Genomic DNA, 14,901 nt, shown 5'->3' on the forward strand with positions numbered 1-14,901 from the left:
AATTATATAATTAAAATATATATCTAGGTAAAGTTTTTAGGCCTAAGTATTCCTTTTATGTATATAAGGTAGGCCTAAGTATTCCTTTTATATATATAAGGTAATTATCCTTTTTTTCTTTTCTTATAATAACTTAAAACCTTTAATATCCTATAAGATTATTATTAAATTAAGCTTTATTGCTCTAAGCCTTTATAATTAAACCCTTGTCACAGTTATTACGGAGAACACAAGATTAAATGGCATGTGCTGAATGAGTTGTCAAGTAAATATCAGAGTACTTGGTCGACCTGCCATCACAAAACGTGGAATGCTTCGACGTTGCAGAGTGCAAGGGTCATACAAGCGATGTGGCCAGGAATCCGGCAATCAAATTACTTGGCTTCATGATGGACTTGACGAAACAGCGTTGGCTACAGATAAGACTGTCAAGGTGTCGTCAACACTGGCCGTTCTAGAGCCAGTTCGCAAGGCGTGGATGGCACATTGTATGAAGCAGTGGGTCTTCAAGACGAGTAGTGAATCATGCCTTGTCACAAAAGATGGCACAAGACGTATTTCAGTTCAGGTACGATCGGTCACTAATGATGCATTCCGTTTTTTTGCGTCTCGTCTCGATCCGCGCCATTTCTAGGGGTGAGGAAAGACCTAATCACAGCCTGAGGTCCGACGGAGCCCACCTTGGCTGTGAGAGATCCAACAGCCTTGTTGACGACATTGTTGGCATTCCCGCCTTGAGGCAACTCGCGCGGAACCACTTCAAGTTCCTGCTTGTCGAAATCATGACGGTGCCCCACTCCATTTATAGCTGCATATACGAGATGAAGAGGCTCTGGCTCGAATCGAACTGCGTAACGGATTTGGGCGGCCAAGTTTTGACCCTGTTGCTTCTCGACTTTGCCTTTGACACCAAAGACAGCCATCTGCCATTCAACATTACTGTTATATTCTTTTGCGCCTCTTGTCTTTAAGTAGTATAATATAAAATAAAGCTAGGTTTATTATATATAATTATAGCTAAGATGAGAGAGATTCGGTTTTCATCCGTGAACCATCCCAAATGGAGTTTGCCAGTGTTTTCTTTGGACTGGGATGCGATTGAGGAGGCGAGTGGCGTGAGCAACGATGTAGGGCCAAAGCCTTTGCGGCAGATTTCCCTGTATTCGTAGCTTACGAGCGATAGTCGTGATCACCGTTCTGATCTGGCGTGTCCGGCGGCGGTGGATTGAAAGTGATTCCCTTTATTATGACAAAGTCCTTCCACTTCTTTCCTAAACCCTTCTCGCCGTCTGATTGTATGTATCGCGTAGTAAAACCCCAGTTGTCATTTTTGATGGCAAGGAACTCCTGAGTCACGGAAAGGATCTCTTCTTGAGTTTTATTTGGAAGATTGAATGGTACATGGTAGGCAGAATAATCGCAGTAGAAGTGAGCGACGCAGGAGTCAGCGTTAAATGCTTCATCTAAGTCGATACGATCAAGATGTATCTTTTTGAAAGGATAAGTTCTCCTCCATGTTGGTACGCGTGAGATTTACTAATGCGCTTGTCTGAGCTGACACTGCGGACAGAGTTCTGATTCTTGTTTAAAGACGCGAGTGCTAAGTCCGACACCATGGACTGCCTGAGGAATATGTTTAAGTGTCTCTTTTCGGATGTGGCCTAGTCGTGCATGCCAAATATCCATAGAAGCTATGGCTACTTGAGGCATTCTAGATTTGGTAGCCATTGCAAAGGATTGCGATGCAGTTTCATGAGATTCCGCCTTGAACACCGAAGTCATGATATGAGGTTCTACCACTCGAAAAGCACCGTGTTTGGTTACTTTAAAAGCATTTGATCTATCAGAATACTCTATCCAACAGGTTCTGGTGTTGAAGTAAAGCCCTTGTTGCTCGAGAGAATGCGTATTAATGAGGTTCCAGTGGAATGCAGGACGTGAGCGACGTTCTCGAGTTGAATTAGACTCGGGCCTGATGGAGTGAGGACATGTACGCTTACGCCGCCCGTGCCTGTTATGTACGTGCCTGAGTTGCCAAACTGTATGGTCCCGTTATAGAGAGGCTTGTATTCAGTGAAGCGAGACCACTCGTTACAGACATGTGTATCTGCACAATTATCGAGCCGGAAATAGTCTTGATACTCGTCATTTTTGCTTGTGCTGAACGCGAACTTGTGTGTTGCAAATGCAGCTCTTGATTTACCCTGCCTTGTGGAGACATGTGATGTCAAATTCGATAGCAGCTTCGAAAGCCTCCAAAGCTTCATAAGTCCCCAAAGCTTCAAAAGCCTCCAAAGCTTCAAAAGCCTCGAATTCGATAGCAGCTTCAACGAGCCCAAATTTAATAGCAGCCTCAAAAGCCTCGAAAGCTTAAAAATCCTCGAAAGCTTTGAAAACTTCAAATTCGATAGCAGCTTCCAAAGCCTCGAAAGCCTCAAAGCCTCGAATTCAGCAGCCCCAAAAGCCTCAAATTTGACCCGCCTGGCTCACCGCTTTGCTTACACTTACAATAAGTTAATTTTAAGTTACTACTAGAAACTAAAACCCTATTTATTAACTTACTTTTATACTTTATAATACATTTTTAGTTTATTTTAAATTCTAATATATTTAACTTATAATATAAGTTCAAGTTCATTCCAAGTACCACAAGATATTACGTAGTATCTACTAATATATTATCTAATATATAATACCTTAATACTAGATTATTAACCATATATAAGTAAAAAACTAAAAAAGTATAAATATTTACTTTATCTCCTAGAATGATGAATATTATTCTCTAAGATCTTATATAACTAGTACTATTAATTTTAATCTAGTATATAATTTTATATTTTTCGCGCTACCTTACAAATCTTAATCTATCCAGTCAAAAATATGATCACAAACTTGCTTATTCTTGCAACTGCCGCTCTAGGCGCCGTCGTTCAATACAGCGACGCTCGATATAACGGAATTCAATACAACACCGCTCAATATATTGATGATCCAACAGTAGGCTATCTTACCCTTCTAAAGGATAGCGTTGGTCTCACATAACGCAGGCTTATATCTATCTCGATCATGGTTGTCATAAGCCGGAAGCAGGTATCGTTATCCAGACAACTTGTCGCTCGCTAAATTCAGATAAGAAGCTTAGTGGCCGGTAAGCTAATAGAAACCCTTGTAAAGTAATTAACCCTTTTTATTTTATTTTACTAATAAAGGTAAATTCAGCATATATAATGGAATTCAGATTCCTGAGGGAGGGTATTGCGTGCTATATAGGTAGGTCCTTTGCTTCACGCTTGGTAGTGATATTATTAATACCGCCTAGTGATGAACTATGTAAGACGAAGATAGGCGACATGACCGAAACCGACTGTTCAGCTATACCGAAGCAAGCCCACTCTATAATATGCTCCTAGAAAGGCCAAGAAGAGTAATACATCTTAATATAAGGTGCGATTCTGGCCGGAACCGAAGGGAGTAGTCAAAAAACCTTGCGATTTACAAGTAGTAAGTGGTGGATCTTCTAGAAGGCCTTAGTACAGGTTTTTCTCCCCTTTTATTAGGGGTTTTCCCTGTGCTATTATGCAAATGCAAAGGTTTTATTTTTGTATTAGGGTATATATTTTTTAACTCAGAATAATATTACATAAATAATATTATATCCTTTAAAAAAGTAAAATAAATCTGGCTGTATAATATTTAGGGTTATAAGTACTCTACTAAATCCACGCGTAAATCCACAAAAATTAATATAGAAGAAACTTGCGTCTTCTTATAACTTGTTATCTTAGCAGGTACAAGGCAAATAAATCCAATAAAAAGTAGTTAATTACTATACAAGCCGAACTATTTTGCTATAAAGGCCGTTTTAGTAGGGCTATATGTAGCTAATATTTTAAGTTCGGTAGTAATATATTCTAATAAGTAGCAGAAATATTTATATATATATAAATATCTGCCATTCAATATTAGCCGCTGGCTTACATATTTCGCCAAGACAAGACGCCTGCAAGGCTGAAAAGTTTCCTTACTTGATCTTCCCAAGTCGCAGCATCGTCTATCAAGGAACGGGAATCCCAGATAAGCTGGCACTCATCCCATAATACCTTGTTCATACCGTCCCGTAGAACTGCTCGTAGCGCGGTTTCTTTGGCATCTGAAAAAGGTAGCGGTTGACATTGACGGGGGCGAATAATGTGCCCTGACATGGCGCGATGGAGTGAACAGAGAGACAACCACGTCGCATGTAGGAGGTGATTTGTTTGAATGACAGTTCTTTAGGATACTTGTTGGAGCATTGACAGTGCGGCGTGGCTGGGAGATGCTGTCAAGTTTCTGCTGGCATATGGCCCGTGCCGCAGGCGTGAGCCAGCACAGACTGGCATCAATCCATCCATCGCTCCCAACTTGCCCAACACCAACATTGAACCATCTCGTCTCTTGCCACGTCATCGGAAATGGATAAGATCAAAGAGTTCCTCCGAGTCAACAAGTCCATCAAATACATCCGCATCCAATGGATAGACTACTCTGGCGTGCTGCGCGCACGCTTCGTCCCCGTCGCTCGCTGCCTGCGAATCGCCAACGGCAGCGAAACCATCCGTCTCGCCCAGAACAGCATGATCATACCCATCTCCACCGCCCCCAGAATCTTCTCCCTCAGCGACTACCACGAAACTTGGTTCTTGCGCCCCGATTGGTCCTCCCTACGTGTTTGTGGCTTTCAGACCGGCCACGCGGCCGCCATGAGCTTCGTCGACCAAAAGGATGCCGAGACCAGACTCGACAAGTGTCCACGCATGCTGCTTATCCAGGCTCTTGAACGGCTTGACAAGGAATGGGGTGTCAAGGTGCTAGTAGGCTTTGAGATTGAGTTTGTGCTCTTAGATGGAGATGGCTCAAATGACGTTGTGAAGCCCCTGGATCGACTGAATGGATACTCTAGAACAGCTGGATTGCGCGCCGAAACGTTGGATCTAGTGGAAGAGATTATCGACGCTCTCGAGCAGTCTTCCATTAGCATTCACCACTTCCATGCAGAAGTTCAGGATCAGCTAGAGATTGCTCTTACCCCTGAACCCGCGTTACAAGCCGTTGATTCCCTTGTTTTAGCACAGGAAACTATTCGGGCGATATGCGTACGTCGGAATCTCAAGGCGACCATGACCCCGAAACCAACACTGGCTGGACCATCAAACGGCCTACACCTCCATCTCTCCCTTGTCAACGTCAACGTGGAACACGTGTCGGCAGATCATTTTATCGCCGGCGTCCTTGACCACATGGGCTCGCTGTGTGCTTTTGGAATGGCAAATTATGATGGCTACGCCCGTTCCGTTGGCGATGCTGCGGGCGCATGGGTTGGATTTGGCACCGATAACCGTGACTTGCCGGTTCGCAAGATCAGCGACTGGCATTGGGAGTTCCGCATGATGGACGGCACTGCAAATCCCTATCTATTCGCCGCGGCTGTTTTGCTTGCTGCTCTAGATGGGCTTGCAAAGAAGACGGAGTTGGTTTGGAAGGATTGCAAGCTCTTCCCACATTTGATGAACGAGAAAATGCGGGTTGAATACGGAATCAATAACAGCATGCCAGTCACGTTTAAAGAGGCGTTGGATTGTTTAAAGGAGGATGCTGTTGTAAATGCTTGGATTGCAAAGGACTTGCTGGAGTGGTACATCTCCGTCAAGGAGAAAGAGGTGGAGGTTTTTGGGGAAATGACCGATGAGCAGAGACGGCTTCGATTCTTGGAGTACTTTTGAGGCATATCTTGAGATGACAGTCATCGGATGGCGAGGGGGGACATACATTCGCGGCTGGAGTGTTTGCTGCTGCCAAGGGCTGTGTATTCTCTTTGCTTCCGTACTAATAGTCCAGCTTGGCTGCTTTCGCAAGGGCCTTGCAGCTGGTTAAAAAGCCCCAGCATCGGGCACAGTTGAACTCGTACGTTGCCTTTGCATACGGCAGGCTATCTGTTCCACAACCGTCCTTCAACATAATGGTGTCGAAGCCTTGAGCGTGGGCGTCTTGTAGAGTAGAGCCGACGCACTGATCTGTGTTGACACCCGAAAATAGGAGGGTACGGATTCCTTTCTCCCTCAGATACTCGCCTAAAGCAGACTTGTCGTTCCAGAGACCAGAGTTGCGATTCTTGTGAATCCAGACGTCTGGACGGGCCGCTTTCTTGCCCTCCTCATACGCGCCAGCCAAGGGTCCATGCAGGGCCGTGTTCCATGTTCCCCTCATCATGACCCGGCCAGCATTGACCCGACTGCCATCCTCGAGTACAATTTCTCCTAGGTCCGTGCCTGGCAATTTGGTGAGATTCGGCCGTTCGCCGCACTTGAGAAAGTTTGCGGGGTCGTTGGGGTCGCCATGTTGGTCTCCAAGGCCGTAGTCGACCTTTTCCGTGTTGACATCAAAGGCAAACACGCGAACTTCGGCCGGTGGCATGGTGGCGAGATCATCTTCAGTCAGGCCCCAATTAAGCCAGATAATCTGGAGACCAAGCTTGCGCGCAGCCGGTATGGCGTATTGGAGGATCGCGTCCTGGGCGTCATACATGGGGGCAGCGGACGGGGGATTGAGTGCTTTATGTAAGCCCATGTTCTGCATATCGATGATGACCAACGCCGTCTTGATTGGGTCGATTTTAATGTTGACCAGTTCACAATCAAGGTAGACGCCGTTGTCTGCCAAGTTGGATGTTGGGTCTGCCGGGTGCGTCAGGTCCCAGCCACCAGGAGACCAAATCCAAGTATTTCCCTCTGTTCCAACGAGAACCTTGGCATTCTCAGTGGAATCCTTGGTCAACATGGTGGCCATTGTCATTGTTGAGAGTATTGAGGCGTGACTGGGGTCCAAGGCTGAAGTATTCGTTGATGCATGATGGGGATTGACTTAACTTCTGCCACACATCGCGAGGAGAACAGAGGCAATTCCGCTTAGTAAGAGGCACATGTTGTCTGTGCAGACCCTTGGGCCAATTCGTCGAATTTTGCCCACGTAGGTGCTTTGTACCCTGAGGTCACGTAGCATTGCAGCACGGACCGACCCTCGATCCTGACGATAGGTGACAAAGGCTCGAGACCTAGTTGAGGACTCGGGTCTTCAGGTTCGTAGGCTCACCGCTGCTTTGTACATATCAAGTTCATCTGCCCCGAGGGCCTTGAGGAAAACCAAGGACCTTTGACACCAAACGAGTTATGGCTGAAAGTCCACGTTGCTCCAAGTCCTGTAACTGAGCCCTCGAAAAGAAATGTCTCGAAGCAATCAGTCAGTGGTAGCTCTTGCTGCTCTCTTCTTCATGATCAGGAGGTTGTGGCAGCTCCAAGTGCGTATTTGAACCGTTCTCCAGCCAAGTCCTTCAAGAAAGAGACGGGATTAACATGGTTGATCAATCAGTTAAGGGTCTGATCCAAATCAAGTTGCTGAATGCCAGCCGACTGAAAGAGAGACTTGCACCGGCCAATTTGAGGGAAGACTTTTCCCAACTAGCGACTTGTCGACAACATTTTGGCAGAGTTGAAAATGCCGTTCGTAGCAGCTCCGCATATTGCACAGCCAGGGTCATTCTTGTAGCGCCCAAGTGCACATGGCTCACAGAACTAGTGGCCGCATCTCGTGATAATGGGCTTCTTGAAAGTCTTATCGCAAAGACTGCATATAGAGGGGAGATCCTCCGCTTTTCCGTCATGGCCACCATCCTGATCCTTGGCCATCTTTCGATCGGCGCTAGTAATAATTCTCCCACGGTATTGTTCTTTCCTTTTGTGAGTGTATCCCACTCGGTATCCAATTGCCAGCCCTGCTTGTAATCTTCCCGGGCATGCAGGAATTTGCAGCTATCTAGAAATAACGTTAGCACACAGGGAGAGTCTGGACACAAACAAGCAACTAGTAGGCAAGAGTCACCACCAAAGCCGCAGCTTCCGTACCTTTTCCAATCTTTGCACACATTCGGGTCGTAGGCTTGTATAATAGTAGACCGGATATTAGAAGCGGCCCTTTGGACAGGGCCAATTCTTTGAGAGGCAACGTCTGCCTTTGGCTTGTATGGAGGGCTTTTTGGAATCAGATTGGACACCTCACTGGACACTTTTTCCTGCCGCACTGCTGAAGAAGTTGTGGCAAAGAGATCCTGGTCCGCTATCCTGTCGTCCTTTACTGAAGCGGATACAGCGATATCTTTCCTTCTTCGCTTGATGGATTTGCTGGCTGCACTATCGGACATGGAATCGTCGATTCTCTCGTAGTCGTTCTGACACTGCTTCTCGCACCGGGTCGTCTGCTCTTGAGCCGGACAGGTTGGGTATAAAGTGATGTTGGCACTGTAATCGACCGCTCCTCTGCTCCGGCCATGTTGCGTAAAATGACCAGGTCGAATAAGTTTTGGTAGAATTACGCATGTACCGAGAGGTGGAAGTTGGAAGGCTTAGTAAGAAAACGCCGGCTTTAGGCGCGCGAGCAAGTGGCAACCAAACTTGACTTGACTTGTTGCCAGGAGTGTGACCAAACAGATCCCCTAGTCACAGCCGCGGCCGAAAGTCAAATGTCATTCGTGAAGGCTGGCTGTGTGATGTAGTGAGAAAAGCCGTATTGGCGAATTTTTTCTTTCGCGCAAGTATACGGGATGGATGACGGAATTTGCGAAAAGTGTCGTGTCTCCATGAAACCTGGATTCCATCGATTAGGTGCTGTGGGCATGAGCTCCCTACACAAGTATCTATTCTGTTCATGTCCGGATCATGCCTATATGCAGTACTTGTCATCATACAAGTCTCTCAATGACATCAGCTTTTACATATACAAGACAAAGAACGTCGCAAGCCACCAACATGGTGGCATGTCTAGGCGCGGGATAAAATCACATGGCATCCTTGTCGCATGAAAGATGGTTCGGCAACAAAGATCGTCAGTGATGCGAGCAGTCAGATTCACGATGCACATGTCATCAACACATGTAGCTAAGCCACGGCCGCATTCATACCACCGGACTTTTCGCGGAACGTGGCGTTGACGGGCCAGGGGCCGGGACAGCTCGACATAGGAACTGTGGGATGACTGCTGCATAAGCGGACGAGCCGACGCGGTCCGGTGCCGCACCAAACGTACCGATGGTATGGATGAATTGATCCATTTCTTGCGCGGTGCTCAGGATGGCCAGTCGTCCAGCAAGCCACGTTCTTGGTGGCGTACAGCAATGCTCCGGCCAATGCAAATCCCGTCGGGGAGCGGCGCTCGACAAGCTTCATGGTAGGAATTAGACTGTAAACGCGGCAAGTCGGGCTGCTTGTAAGCCTTCCGTCGCACCAGACGTAAAGACCACTTGACGTAATAACTACAAGTCCACGCATCGTAATGCGTCAGACACTAGTAAAGTTGGTGATTCGTGGCGGCGCTTAATCTCGCGATGGCCTCAGCCACGGACTGCGTGGAAGCAAACTCAAACCTACATGTAGTTCCAAAGAGCTCTTATAAATACGAGTAGTCGTTCCTTACCCCTGCGTGTTTTTCTTACCATCAACACAAATTTGCCACTTTTCGACCTTGAATCTTTGCTCTCTCTCTGCACTGCAGTCGTCTAGAAGCTTGGTCTCGCAGCGCGCCGTCATGGATGAAACACACCCTGATCCGCTCGATCCCATGACTTATACGACGCAAAGACTCCCCTTCCGTGATAATACGTTGGATAATGCGCAGTTGACGACACGGTGTCCGCTTGACAATGGGCGACACACCGACGCGTCCATCCCCGCGAGGCATTCCGTCGGCCAACTCGACCAGCTTCCAGCAGAGCTGCTCATCCAGGTTCTGCTATGTACCGACATCCCGTCGCTAACAGCTTTCCGCCGTGTCAACCGCCGCGCCATGGAGCTGGTCGACTCGGTACCCGAGTACGCCGCCATCATCAAGCATTGCCCCGACATCATCCGCGCCATACTCGCCGTCGAGGCAGATGCATTTGACTGCCGTGTACTATACAGAACCCTGAGCACAAGCCGATGCTCCACGTGTTCGCATTTTGGCGACTTCCTCTACCTTGTTGACTGCCGCCGAGTCTGCTACTTCTGCTTCACCGAGCGGCTAGAATACTTTCCTCTCACAATCGGCCGCGCATCACGCTTGCTCACCCCCGACCCGACACGGCCGCGCGTCACTCGTCGCCAGTTACTGCGTGAGGCAAACCCCCCTAGTATTCTGAGTTTACCTGGGCGGTACTGTGCCTCCTGGAACGGTGACGGGGGCAAATTGGCGCGGAATCGGCTTCAACTTTTTGACCGGCGAGCATTGATTCAGGACCTGGAGGGTTCTGGTCTTCCAAATGACGACAAATTTGACAGGGAACCTCTGCGGTTCATGGCCATCATTACCGCACCGTACTTGTTCGATTCTGGTCGGCAGGCCGATTGGGGATACTTCTGCCTTGGCTGCGGTGAGGAGTCTGATGATGAGGAAACGACGGATGTCAGGATGAAATACCTGAGAGAGGAGGTTTTGGAGCACATGGTGAGGTATGGACCGGTGAGGGAGGTGCCAGATGAGTGGGACACGTTCATGCATGTCAAGCAAATCTGATGGGGAAGTCAAGTTCTCCCTGAATGTCTCGACCACTATTTGCAGACAACTGATTAGCTCTCCCCTGGGTCATTTGCAGTGGCCGTCAGCTCATCTCGTGGGCGTCTCGTTTGGCGGCTCTCTGGCGGCAGGGCCCTCGCTTGTGGTCTTGGGCGGGCTGGATGGTGTGTGCACCAGGGAGCAGCTTGAACAGCTGGCGTTGCGAGTAGTGCTGTTGTTCTGGGTATTGGGCGCGCCGTGGTGAGGAAGACGGCGTCGGAAGTTGCTGGCTTCATCGGCGATGTCTGGGCGAGGGTAGAATACTAGAAACAGCGCAATCACATGCGAGCTCGAAATCTACAACTCCAAGAGTGGGGGTCAAGTGGGGGGCCGACTAATTTAATTAGCCTGGACAAACCAGGTCTTGGAATCGAGATCTTGCACATCAATGACGTATCTGCCACAACCAAGATCCGATGGTCCGTGGACCGCTTGGAGCGTTCACGCGCTGAAGAACAATCATGGCCGCTTTCTTGCAACATGGAGCCCGAAACAGCTCGTGTGTGACGTATGCGCAACAATGGCATACTCTGCCATGCTTTTGTTCTCGAGTCCTTGACCGTCATGGGCCATACTGCGGCTCCGTCCTTGATACAAGACAATCTGTTTAAAAAAACACGAGGCCAACCATTTTTTCTCCCTCAGCTTCAACTTGTTGTCGGCTTGGAATCTGCCTGAGCACCTTGGCTGGCCTCTTCTCACACATTTACAGCCTGTCGCTTACAGAAGCAACATTATACGCCGAAAAGAAACACCAGGCATCAGATACAATTCCGTTTCGCGGCCGTCACAATGAAGGCGACCACGTTTCACTCCCTGACTTCCGTTGCGCTTGGCGTCGGGGCCATGCAGCTTCAGACTCCCCTCTACTCGTCATATTCTTTCAACCCCCTCCAGCATCTCGCAGGAATCGCTCCCTATTATGAACCGGCAGATCCTCCGCGAGACCCAAATCCTCCCCAAGGCTGCACGGTAACTCGAGCGGCCTACCTTGTACGGCACGCAGCCATCAATGCAAACGATTTCGACTACGAGCAGTACCTGCAGCCCTTTCTCTACAAGCTAGGCAACGCGACAGTCGACTGGGCCAAAATACCCCAGCTCTCTTTCTTGGCCGCCTGGGAGCCTCCGTCCTTTAGCGAACAGGAGCTGTTGACCAGGACCGGCAAGGTTGAGGCCGGCCAACTCGGGCTCTCCATCTCATACCGGTATCCGAAGCTCAAGTTGCCCCAGAGGGTGTGGACTTCGACCGCAGAGCGCACGGTACAGAGCGCCAGGGGCTTCGTCCGAGGTCTGGAGATGGACGACAACACCATCAACCTGGTTGAGATCCCAGAGGGCAAGGAGGACGGAGCGGACAGTCTGACCCCGTACAAGAGCTGCAAGGGCTACACCGCCGCCGCAGGAGCAGAGCAACAGGGCAAATACGTCGATTTGTACACGGCGCCCATCATCGCACGGCTGAAGAGCCTGGCCCCAGGCTTCAACTTCACGTCCGACGACGTCACGGCCATGCAGGCCATGTGCGGCTACGACACCGTCATCCGCGGGTCCTCGCCCTTTTGCTCGACCGACCTCTTCTCCCCCGACGAGTGGCTGCAGTTCGAGTACGGCCAGGACATCCAGTACCACTACAACACTGGCTACGGCAGCCCCTACGCCGGCGCCATCGGCTTCCCGTGGGTCAACGCGACGATGAACCTCCTGGCGGCCGATACTTCGGCCCAAGACATGTACGTCTCCTTCACGCACCGCGAGCTTCCGCCCGCGGCCCTCGTCGCCATGGGCCTGTTCAACAACAGCCTCTTCTCTGGCGGCAACGACGTCAACGCCACCATGCCCCTGGACCAGATCAACTACAATCGCGCCTGGGTCTCGAGCCGCATCCTCCCGTTCCTGACCAACATTGCCATTGAGCGTATGAACTGCAGCGCGAACCATGCCGTCGCCGCCGCCCAGGGCAGGAACATGAGCTCGTCTCCCTCTGCGACGACATACTACCGCGTCCTGCTCAACCGGAGCCCGCAGGTGCTGCCGGGCTGTTTTGACGGACCGGGGCAGAGCTGCTCGGCCAAGGTGCTGCCGGCGTTTCTGCAGCAGCGCGCAGACATGTTTCGGAATTATTCTGCTGTTTGTGGCAACACGTACAAGAATTCGACTGATGCGGTGACATTCTATACCAATTCGAATAACGGGACTGTCGTGGGCAAGAAGAGACACTTGATGTGGTAGTGCTGTGTATTATAGAGTAGACTAGGCAGTCGTGCCTCATTGCAGAATTGGGAATCGATAAACAAGCGCAGATAGTTTCCTGTTGAGATAAATAAAACATATTAGCATACTATTACAGGCAGAGGCCGCCTAACTCTTTTGAGTCGCCGTCTTATTTCTGGCAAATCTCCCCTCACCAATACTGGAGTCCTGGACTAACCGTCAACCACCTAGAGTCGATGCCTCGGCTCCGGCCCGGTCGCGTTATTCCCCCGGCTCCGTTTCTCGACTACCGGCCGTCGGTGGGTGAATTTCTCGGCGGGCTTACTCTTTTTGCTAGGTGTGCTTACGCTTTTTAGTAGGTAAGTATTTATTATATTAAACTTTTTTATATATTTTTAAGAAATAATTTATAATAAAATATATTATAATATATTATAATATAGCTTAATATTTAGGTACCTGGTAGTATATAAGCGCACCTAGCAAAAAGAGTGAGCCCGCCGAGCAATTCATATCGGTGGCACGCGGCTGCTCCAATCGGAGACAAATCTGGGGACATGGAATGATACCCCAACCCATCCGCTTCGTACCTCCGTGTCCGACGGCCAGAATCTAGACTAGCCGCCGCTCGGGAGTAAACGACCACCGAACAAGCCATCCAATCTGATCAACTTCAAAATGATATAAAAACAGCAGCATCTGCTCCTCCGCCCCCCCGGAGCCATCGTCATTTCGGGCTCGGCCACATCCAGAAACAAGGGCAAATCAACATGTCGCCGACAGCACCAGAACCACTCTCCCTCGCCGGCAAGCTAGACCTCATCCCCGGCGTGCTCTCCCTCCTCGCAGCCGGCCTCGTAGCCGCCATCACGGGGCTCTGGCGAACGCACAGAGACGCGCCCACGTACCACCTCCACGTGGCGTATGCGCTCCTTCGCAAAAGCGCAGAGCGCTACTCGCTGGCTCAGCTGCAGTGGGCACTCCCGTCCACCGACCAAGTATACGAACAGTACGCGCGGTCAGCGGGATTCAAGCCCCAGACGGTGTCCTTGGGCCACGGCGCCAAGGGACACTGGGTGGGGGATAAACATGCCAAAAACGTGCTGATTTGGTACCACGGTATGTTGCAAACTTGTCAGTGAAGCCTTCTGTTGTCTAATGTACACATGTACACCAGGGGGCGGGTTCGGCATGCCTGCGAACGTGGCCTTTTTCGAGTTCTGGGAGAAGCTAGTCGTGTCCGCGCGCACCAGGGACAAGGACCTGGCCGTCTTTGCGCTGTCGTACACGCTCTCGCCGCACGCGAGGTATCCGACGCAGCTGACCCAGGCTGTCGAGGCGCTGCGGTACATTGTGTCCCAGGGGCGCCGGCCCGGGTCTATTCTGCTCGGGGGGGATTCGGCCGGCGCGAGTCTGGGGATGGGCGTGCTTTCGCACCTGGCGCACCCGCACCCGGCGATTCAGGAGTTGAAGCTGCGTGAGCCGCTGGCCGGGACGGTCCTCATGGCGCCTCCTGCGTCGATGGATGAGAAGGTCGCCGAGGGGCGGGACGTGTACTGCGGCGGCGACGTTTTGGTGCCGGACGTGGCGATTCGGTGGCTGCACTTGTATCTTGGTGGTGCGAAGCGGGATTACTACACGGACCCGTATGATGCGCCGCCGAGCTGGTTCGAGACGCTGCCTGTGAAGAAGATTCTGGTCCTGGGGGGCGGGAATGAGGTGTTGAGGCCGATTATAGAGGCTTTTGTGGAAAAGGTCAAGGTGAGTCGGTCGTTTCTTGTATTGCGAGTTTGAACGTGTCGTGACTGATGGGTTTAGCCGGCTTTTCCTGCTATTGAGTTGTTCATCGGTAGGCGGGAAGCCCACGTGGCTCCTGTTTATAATATCTTTGTTGGGGATAGGAAGGAGACGGAGCAGGGTCGGCGGTTGAAAGACTGGCTCGCTGGTGTTCTGTAGATGGCAGGGTTTTGTTGTTGAGTATGCGACATGGTCTTGCCTGACGTTGTGAATATTTCACGTCTTACCCATGCATCAAGTCGTGTACATAACATTCGCCCTTGAAGAAGGAGC

General features: G+C 50.0%; 7 protein-coding genes across 7 annotated transcripts; 4 read left to right on the forward strand and 3 right to left on the reverse strand.

Annotated features, from left to right (window-relative positions):
* Positions 1–581: 581 nt before the first annotated feature.
* MAA_11653 (ABC transporter) lies at positions 582–923 on the reverse strand (the record flags this gene model as incomplete). The annotated part of the gene is made up of 1 exon (XM_011412568.1): positions 582–923. The coding sequence occupies one exon, from the start codon at positions 921–923 to the stop codon at positions 582–584; it is 342 nt and encodes a 113-aa protein (XP_011410870.1).
* A 247-nt stretch (positions 924–1,170) lies between these two features.
* MAA_11654 (uncharacterized protein) lies at positions 1,171–1,616 on the reverse strand (the record flags this gene model as incomplete). Its single annotated transcript, XM_011412569.1, has 2 exons — positions 1,171–1,463; positions 1,538–1,616. 2 exons carry the CDS (start codon positions 1,614–1,616, stop codon positions 1,171–1,173), a joined length of 372 nt encoding a protein of 123 aa, XP_011410871.1.
* Positions 1,617–4,454: 2,838 nt separating this feature from the next.
* On the forward strand, positions 4,455–5,762 carry MAA_00122 (protein fluG; the record flags this gene model as incomplete). Its single annotated transcript, XM_007818120.1, has 1 exon — positions 4,455–5,762. The coding sequence occupies one exon, from the start codon at positions 4,455–4,457 to the stop codon at positions 5,760–5,762; it is 1,308 nt and encodes a 435-aa protein (XP_007816311.1).
* Positions 5,763–5,865: 103 nt separating this feature from the next.
* MAA_00123 (isochorismatase family protein) lies at positions 5,866–6,831 on the reverse strand (the record flags this gene model as incomplete). The annotated part of the gene is made up of 1 exon (XM_007818121.1): positions 5,866–6,831. One exon carries the CDS (start codon positions 6,829–6,831, stop codon positions 5,866–5,868), a length of 966 nt encoding a protein of 321 aa, XP_007816312.1.
* A 2,781-nt stretch (positions 6,832–9,612) lies between these two features.
* Positions 9,613–10,578, forward strand: MAA_00124 (F-box domain, cyclin-like protein; the record flags this gene model as incomplete). The annotated part of the gene is made up of 1 exon (XM_007818122.1): positions 9,613–10,578. One exon carries the CDS (start codon positions 9,613–9,615, stop codon positions 10,576–10,578), a length of 966 nt encoding a protein of 321 aa, XP_007816313.1.
* Positions 10,579–11,409: 831 nt separating this feature from the next.
* MAA_00125 (acid phosphatase) lies at positions 11,410–12,849 on the forward strand (the record flags this gene model as incomplete). Its single annotated transcript, XM_007818123.1, has 1 exon — positions 11,410–12,849. The coding sequence occupies one exon, from the start codon at positions 11,410–11,412 to the stop codon at positions 12,847–12,849; it is 1,440 nt and encodes a 479-aa protein (XP_007816314.1).
* Positions 12,850–13,601: 752 nt separating this feature from the next.
* On the forward strand, positions 13,602–14,787 carry MAA_00126 (lipase/thioesterase family protein; the record flags this gene model as incomplete). The annotated part of the gene is made up of 3 exons (XM_007818124.1): positions 13,602–13,950; positions 14,009–14,592; positions 14,650–14,787. 3 exons carry the CDS (start codon positions 13,602–13,604, stop codon positions 14,785–14,787), a joined length of 1,071 nt encoding a protein of 356 aa, XP_007816315.1.
* Between the last annotated feature and the right edge of the window lie 114 nt (positions 14,788–14,901).

The sequence above is a fragment of the Metarhizium robertsii genome, assembly GCF_000187425.2.
Source record: "Metarhizium robertsii ARSEF 23 chromosome Unknown MAA_Scf_12, whole genome shotgun sequence".
Taxonomy (NCBI): Eukaryota; Fungi; Ascomycota; class Sordariomycetes; order Hypocreales; family Clavicipitaceae; genus Metarhizium; species Metarhizium robertsii.